This window comes from Adiantum capillus-veneris, chromosome 1, assembly GCF_014529385.1.
Source record: "Adiantum capillus-veneris isolate H3 chromosome 1, ASM1452938v2, whole genome shotgun sequence".
Classification (NCBI taxonomy): Eukaryota; Viridiplantae; Streptophyta; class Polypodiopsida; order Polypodiales; family Pteridaceae; genus Adiantum; species Adiantum capillus-veneris.
This window is the reverse complement of record NC_140931.1, coordinates 79,631,574-79,639,402: the sequence shown is the minus strand read 5'-3', so window position 1 is coordinate 79,639,402 and position 7,829 is coordinate 79,631,574. Positions and strand designations below refer to the sequence as shown.

Sequence of the window (7,829 nt, the reverse complement as noted above, 5' to 3'; positions counted from 1 at the left end):
GATCCAGCCATACTAAAAAGAGCTAACTACAAGAGAGTAGTGCTAAGAACTTATGAAAAAAAGTTTTGACTAAGTCTCTCTGCATGCTTTGCTTTAAGGTCGCTACCTTTGGAAGCAATGGTCACCTTGCCTTGCAAAACCATATATGGAGCCTGGTTCCTTAAACTTGAGAACTTTTCTTGAGCCATGCATGGCTTTTTCATCGAAGGCATACCATGAATGCATCCATGGTGACTTGTAACATTAAAAACATGTCCTTTGGTTGCGCTTAAATACTTGCATCTCCCCTCAAATGCTGAGAACATAAGTGGTAAATCCATATGAATACACCTATCTGGAATGCCCACCTAATGAAAAACCTTGTTTTCCCTTTGAAAGCTTTAACATAAAACATTGATACACATGAATTTTTATGTTTTGAAAACCTTGAATCATGGAAACCCTTTGAAGCTCTCTCCCCGTGGCTACTATGGCCTTGCCTCTGTGTAGAATGACTCCCCTAGGAAGGAATCTTGGCCAAAATCTTCAAGTGGGTGGCCCTTGAATGTGAACCAAAGGCTTGGCTATGGCAAAAATTGGATGCCGACTACACACACCCACACAACACACACACACTCTCAAGCAACTCGCTACGTAGTAGCAAGGCGACCATGTTTGGAGCCATAGCCATGTGATTCTATGCACCTCATCCTCTCTCTTGCATGTGTGTAACTTGCTATGGCCCTCGAATGAGCTCGCTCAAGAAGCAAAAAGACCTCGTAGCAAGAAGGCGACCATCTTTGGAGCCATAGCCATGTGATTCTACGCACCTCACCCTCTCTCTTACTTATGTGTAACTCGCTACGGCCCTCGAATGAGCTCGTTCAAGAAGCAAAAAGACCTTATAGCAACAAGGTGACCATGTTTGGATCCATAGCCATGCGATTATGTGCACCTCACCCTCTCTCTTGCTTGTGTGTAAGCCTCTTTTTCCACACAACTTACAACTTGTTAGAGGCCACCACAAAAGCCTCAAAGAGGGGCGAGGGATTGGGGGGAGAGAGAGAGAGAGAGAGAGAGAGAGAGAGAGAGCACATGCTTCACGACCCCTCTTTCTAGTTGCTTTGATACCACTGTGAGGACCACAGGAACTACAACATGCCTTCCTCCACCCAACCACCTCAACCTATCTCCAAAAGACCCCTTCAATTGCATGCATAGATGGCCATGCCAAGAGCTGTGGCACCCCTTGGTCCTACCCTTGTAATGACATGGCCTAATACACTTAGAATCAAATAAACATGATAGTGAACGAGAGATTACGAGTAGAGAACTTCATTGTGATCTTGAAAATTGTTTTATATTTGCAATCACGTGAGAATAGAAGTGTGGAAGCTCTCGGAGGCAACAGCTCTCTTCTTTTTGGTAAGATAAAGGTTTCTTTAATATGACTTTATTTCTTACATACACAGGGTTGAGGCTATAACTCTAATTGGCCATATAATTGATACAATTTGGAAGCTAAGATCCTGAATCAGGTCTAAAATCTAATGCAACAACCTTCCTTCAAATAAGTACTATTTGAGAAAATAACCTCTGAACCGACACGGCCAGCATCGCCATTTTGTCTGCGCTTGAGCTGCGTGCGCCTTCGCCTTTGCCATTCGGCTTTGTTAAGCAATCCGAGCTTGCTCACTTCGAGATGGAATGCGTTTCTGTAACACAGAAGACCCGCTTGTTAAGCAGCTCAGTTCCTGCAGGAATTGTGCGCTCCTCAGTCTTGCAGATGCTCTTTCGTTTCTTGAGAAAATCATTCCACCCTATCCCTCCATCGATGACCTGGCTTGCCTCTTGCACAAGTGCAGCAAGGAGGGAAACTGCGTTCAAGCACGGCACCTACATGTCCACATTCTTAAAAGCGGGATAGACACTCACAGATTGCTTGGATATCACCTGGTTCCAGTGCTGGCTGAAGTTGGATGCATGGATGATGCCCAACGAGCTTTTAAAAGGCTGCCATTGCCAGACAAATCATCCCTTAATTCCGTCCTGACAGGGTTTATCGAGCATGGAAAGACACAATTGGCCCTCTCACTTTATGATAGAATGCTAAGTGATGGTTTGCCATGCCTGAGTGGTCGCGTCTTTGGTGCTCTGATTAAAGCATGCAGAAAACTGAAGAACGTATATAAAGGCCTGCAAATACATGCTGAAATGGCCAGACTCGGACTGCTTGAAATTGATCTTTTTGTTTGCAGTGCTTTGGTAGACATGTATGCCAAATGTGGCCTACTTGCCAAAGCACAGCAGGTGTTTGATAGACTTCTAGTTAAAGACGTAGCTTGTTGGACTGCTCTGATGATAGGATTAACTGAACATGGATATGGCAAGGAAGCGCTTGATTGCCTTCAGAGAATGCAACTTGAGAGCATCTCTCCAGATGCAATATCCTTACTGTGCGGCTTGAAAGCTTGCAGTATTGCGCAAGCTCTGGCCACAGGCAGAGAACTACATTCTAAGATTGAGAGTCTTAGCCTGCTTGAAAGCAAACCACTTATTGGCACTACTTTAGTTGATATGTACGCAAAGTGCGGTTGTCTATCTCAATTGCAGGGTGTGTTTGATAAGCTTTTACATAGGGATTGCATCTCATGGAACGTTCTTATTGCAGGTTATGTGGAACATGGACATGATGAGAAAGCAATTTTGTCCTTTGAGCATATGCAACTTGAAGGTGTCTACTCTGATGCTGTCACGTTTGTTTGCATCTTAAGTGCATGTCGAAATATGCCTGCAATAGAGCTAGGTGGGAAAATACATGCCGAAATTGAAAGAAGAGGACTGCAAAGTGATCTCTCTGTTGGGAACTCCTTGGTTGATTTTTATGCCAGGTGTGGACTCCTAGATTTAGCAAAGGAAATGTTTGCCACACTTCCATACCGAGATGTGGTCTCATGGACCTCAATGATTGGAGGCTGCGCTGATCATGGTCATGGAGAGGAAGCATTGGAGTGTTTAGAACAAATGAGGGCAATGGGTATCCCCCCAAATGCTGCCACCTATATATGCAGCTTGAAGGCTTGTGGCATCGCAAGTCTCAGAGAGGAAGCTCAGCATATGCACCATGAGGTTGAAAGAAAGGGTTTGCTGGCAAATAACCTTGCTGTCGGCAATGCTGTGGTTGATATGTATTCCAAGTGTGGCATGCTTGATTTGGCACAGCAAGTATTTGACAAGCTTCCATTTCAAGACGTGGTCTCATGGACAGCATTAATTGCTGGGTATGTTGAGCATGGTCAATGCGACAAGGCATTGGACAGTTTTGAAAGGATGCAATTGGGCAATGTCTCTCCAAATGCAGTCACATATGTCTGTATACTGAAGGCTTGTGGAATGCTAGGAGCTGTATATAGGGGACAAGAAATACATGCTGAGTTGAAAAGAAAGCAGGAGATGCAGAACAATCCTACCATTTGCAGCATGGTAATTGATATGTACGCTAAGTGTGGGTCCCTTGATCGAGCACGCCAAGCTTTTGATAGCCTTTGTGTCAAGGATGTGATTTCATGGACAACGTTGATTGCAGGATACGTGGAAGACGGCCAGGGAGAGGCAGCTGTCAACTGCTTTGAACAAATGCAACTTGAGGGTGTTACTCCAAATGCTGCCACATATGTGTGCTGTTTGAAGGCATATGCTAGCATAGGAGCCATAGATAAGGTTGAAGAGATACATGAACAGATGGAGATAGAAGGCCTATTGGAGTTAGAGCCAGTAATTGGAAACACCTTGGTGGGCTTGTATGGCAAGTGTGGCCGGCTAGCCAAAGCACAATCTGTCTTTGACAAGCTTGATAATCAAGATGTAGTCTCGTGGACTGCACTGATTGGTGGCTTTGGGGAGCATGGAAAAAGTGAGAAAGAACTTGATTGTCTTCATCCGATACAACTAGATGACATCTCTCCAAACCAATGCAGTCATTTTTCCTTACAGTCTGAACAGTTGGTGTTCTCGACAATCAGGTAATTGTAGGCATAATATGCACAGTAAACAGGTGGCTGTTTGAAGGAGATTGCGTTGTTGGAAATATTTAGGTAAAAGAATATGTGTACAGTAGGGTTCTATTTTCATAGCACGAGGTGTTTGGACTATTTGCAGATGGGATTTCATGTGAACTTGTTGGTTTATGCTGAAGCAGTAATTGATTGTGCCACCGGTAGTGTGGAATACTGTGATTGGTGCTTTTGAAAACGGGGGAGCTAGAATATGGTCAGCAGTCCTTCAAGAGTGCTGTTTCTTCTTTGGACAAACCATGTGTGCAGCACATGTTAGAAAATCTCAAACTTTTGTCAATACAAATAACAATGATGAACCCGAGCAATGAATGCATGGCACCTTCGTTGCTCAGTGCTCACAAAGATGATGTGTTTTATTGCAGTACTGATAGAATGACCTTGTCAATACTCACAAACATAGGGTGACATTTTCAGTTGCTTGTCTTTGTGATGAGGACCTTGGGGGTACGATAATCTCATACATCTTGCTGGTATTTTAGGCACAGGCCTTAAAGCTATGGTGATCGCTTCATTTATCCCACATAAATCTGTACAGACTCACACATATACCTTAGACGACTACCCGAATTACTGGAGTGAGGTAAACGAGAAAACGTTATCCTTGAAGGAGAGGATATAAGCACTCATACAATGGAAACAATAGGTTGAGTACCAGAAAGGTTTACAATAATGAGCCATTAACTCTACATAAGATGACAATGTCTATAAAATAAGACAGCAGTGTGACTGTCTCAATTAGATGAAGCGCCATGACATGAAGAGAGAGAATCTAGAGTCAACCGGTACCAAGAAGGCGGAACAAAATCTGGCCATATAGGCCCATGAATTGAGGCGGCATTGTGCCATGTCTTGTGGCAATGATGTTGCATCTGTATGACCTGCTTGAGTGGCAGTTTTGAGTCGGTAAGAAATTTAGAAAGGTAGTTGATTTTTTGTAGCTTTTGGAACATAATGCCCTAACCTTCTCGGATTTATCTATGGAATTATGCCGAGCTTATGGTGGGTGCCATAGCTCTTATTTTCTTCAACCAAGAAGCAACAAAAAATTTCATTTCTCAAAAATCTGGATGTCGACTACGATGAAATCAATTCAAAGATCGAGGCAGAGTTAGCTAATAGTGACATTAGCAAAGTTACACCACTTGTTGGTTGTCTTCCAGTTAGCTTTAAAGGATATCATGGCAAAGTAAATTTTCACATCCAGAAATTGGGGCATTGTGACCCATTGTTAGGAATGCCTTAGCATGATCAGAACGATGCGAATACTGTTATTTGACATCGAGTCATTACCTTGCAACTTGATGGAAAGCCCATTACCCTTTGAGCCTGACTGCCATAGAGAGTCTCTGAATGATTGTCTTTCTAACTTCTATTTCTATATATAAAGATATTTTGTTTGAGAATACTATTCGGGTATTGTTTGGACTTGTTTGAACCTTGTTGGGTATTGTTTGAACTTTGATTGTTTGGATTTGGTTGGAATACTATTCGACTAGTTTGGAAATCTTCTGTACAGACAAACTTGCGTTTGAGTACCGTATAGATGTAAATTGTAACTCCTCTATGCGGGCAGATGAAAGTCCGAGTACTGTATAGATGTGACTAGGATATCTTTTGCGTGGAAAGACCCGAGTCTGCCCGACTCCGACTTTGGGTCAGTGTGCCCGAAACATTTCACCCTACAGGTAAAGCACCTGGAGTGTAACGCCTAAAAAAACAAATTCTACTTAGAGAATTTCACCATTAAAAAGTTATTTACTTATTATGTACATGCTATTTCAAGGTTAACATAACATGTGTCTCTAACTTGGCTACAATTCTAGGTCCTTTTCTTCCTCCACATCACATGCATTCATGTATACACTTGTCATGTAGAGGGTAATTGGTGAACAAAACGAGAGTCTCTCTCTCTCTCTCTCTCTCTCTCTCTCTCTCTCTCTCTTCGTGTGTGTGGGTGTGTTAATATAAAGAAAAAAATGGTATAACCTTTCTATTACCCTAGTGTGGTAGATTGGTTATGTCATTTCCCTCTTGAATAACAAGTCTTGAGTTCAACACTTCAACTCTCGTCGGATAGATCTTTGAGGTCTCTTGGGATTGTTTCCCACGACGTTAAAAATTCTCTTCTTCTTCTTCTCCTCTCGTGGGCCACGCCGCGTCACAACTCAGAGAGCTGTGTTAAGTTGTAATTGACATTCATGTACAATTATATCATATATCTTTATTAAGATTGATTATTGGGCAAAAATGTGTGCACATGCACTGCACTATGAACACCTATTCTGTTTTTACGTAACTCTATAAATACACAAAATTGGCTTTTCGGTCAGACATTTCAGTAAGGCCTTAGCCTAGGGTGAGACATTTCGATGTGAAACGCCCACATTTCGCGTCTGAAACGTTTCGCGATTACGCAGCCAGAGTACCCTACATTTTGGAAGAGCTTTATGTATGTATGTTTACATGAATGCTTTGTGACTTGTGCATTTGTGGCATTAGCATTTGTATGGCGATCTGTAGCATTTGTGAAGCATGATTGTAGTGCATCAAAAGTTCCAACTTCGATGAGATAGACTAGATATGTGGTCTTAGTGCATCAAGACATTTGTGAGGGATCAGTGAGATCTAGATATGATGACTGAGATGAGTTGGATAGAATCCGATAGTCAAATTGGATTTTATATTGACGCATGCTAAAGAATGTATTGTCTAGTGGAAATGGTCATGTCTGGTGCAGCGCAATTGAAATGATGATGAGATCTAGACTTTACACTTCCCCAATTTTTATTTTTATTTTCCGAGAAAAAGATCCTTCTATTAGTTAATGAAAACTGCCCATAGGGCTACATCCACCTCTGCAAGAGAGGGCTACAACAAGCATGATGGGGAGACTCTCCCAATGAAAAAACAGCATATATACAATGGGGCTAAATCAAGAGATGGGAGGAGGGAAGAGCCACACAGGTGGACAGTAGTGCCATCTGAGCACCCCCTGGACAATGGTGTAGAAAGGCCCAGGGCGCCAGAGTCGAAGGAAAGCCTCGCGGCGCTCCCAGCCTCCCGCATGCGGTCGGAGCTGCCCTATAGTCCCTCAAGCTGTCCTCTGAGAGTATGGATCAGCTCTAGCCAAAAGTCACGAACAGTCTCTACTGGTGGCACAGGGCGAGCCTCAAAGATGCGGAAACAACAAGCCCGCCAGATGAACCAGAGCTAGGCCGTTGATGAGCTCCCAACACTCCTCTCTCTCACTGCACCACTCCTGTGGGGTAAGGTCTGTAGCAGGCTGGAGTGTAGGTCGCCCCCCTGTATCACTATCATCCTGCTGGTGGAAGATAGCTCAAACTGAAGTGCCGGGCCCGTGAGGGTGGACCAAGCCACTGCCCCCCAAGTGTACTGTCGAGCCGTGGAGAGGGCAGGCATCAGCCGAAGAACTCGTAGCCACACCTGCTGGGCCGAGGGGCAGTTTCAAAGACAGTGTCGCTGACTCTCCACCAACTGGTCACAGGCTGTACATGCGACCGAGAGACCACTATGCACAAGCCAGCTCCCTACTGCTGTGGCTCTGTGTGCAACCAACCACTGGAACAAAGTGACGCGCCTCGGCTGTCTGGAGTCCCAAAGCCTCTGCCAAAAAGCTGCCAAGAACTCAACTGTGAGGCCCTCCTCCTGCCAATGACGTGCTGCAGCGGGGCGGGCCTCTCTCTGTGCTGCAAGTATATGACGTCCAAGCCGAACAGTGTACTGAAAAAAAGGGACTCCTGGGCGGTCTGCAGA

General features: G+C 44.1%; 1 protein-coding gene across 1 annotated transcript; it reads left to right on the top strand.

The window, feature by feature from the left end:
* The first annotated feature begins 1,686 nt into the window (after nucleotides 1-1,686).
* Nucleotides 1,687-4,005, top strand: LOC147465036 (pentatricopeptide repeat-containing protein At4g18520, chloroplastic-like). The gene has a single exon (XM_086528067.1). It carries the CDS (start codon nucleotides 1,687-1,689, stop codon nucleotides 4,003-4,005), a length of 2,319 nt encoding a protein of 772 aa, XP_086384193.1.
* The last annotated feature ends 3,824 nt before the right edge of the window (nucleotides 4,006-7,829 follow it).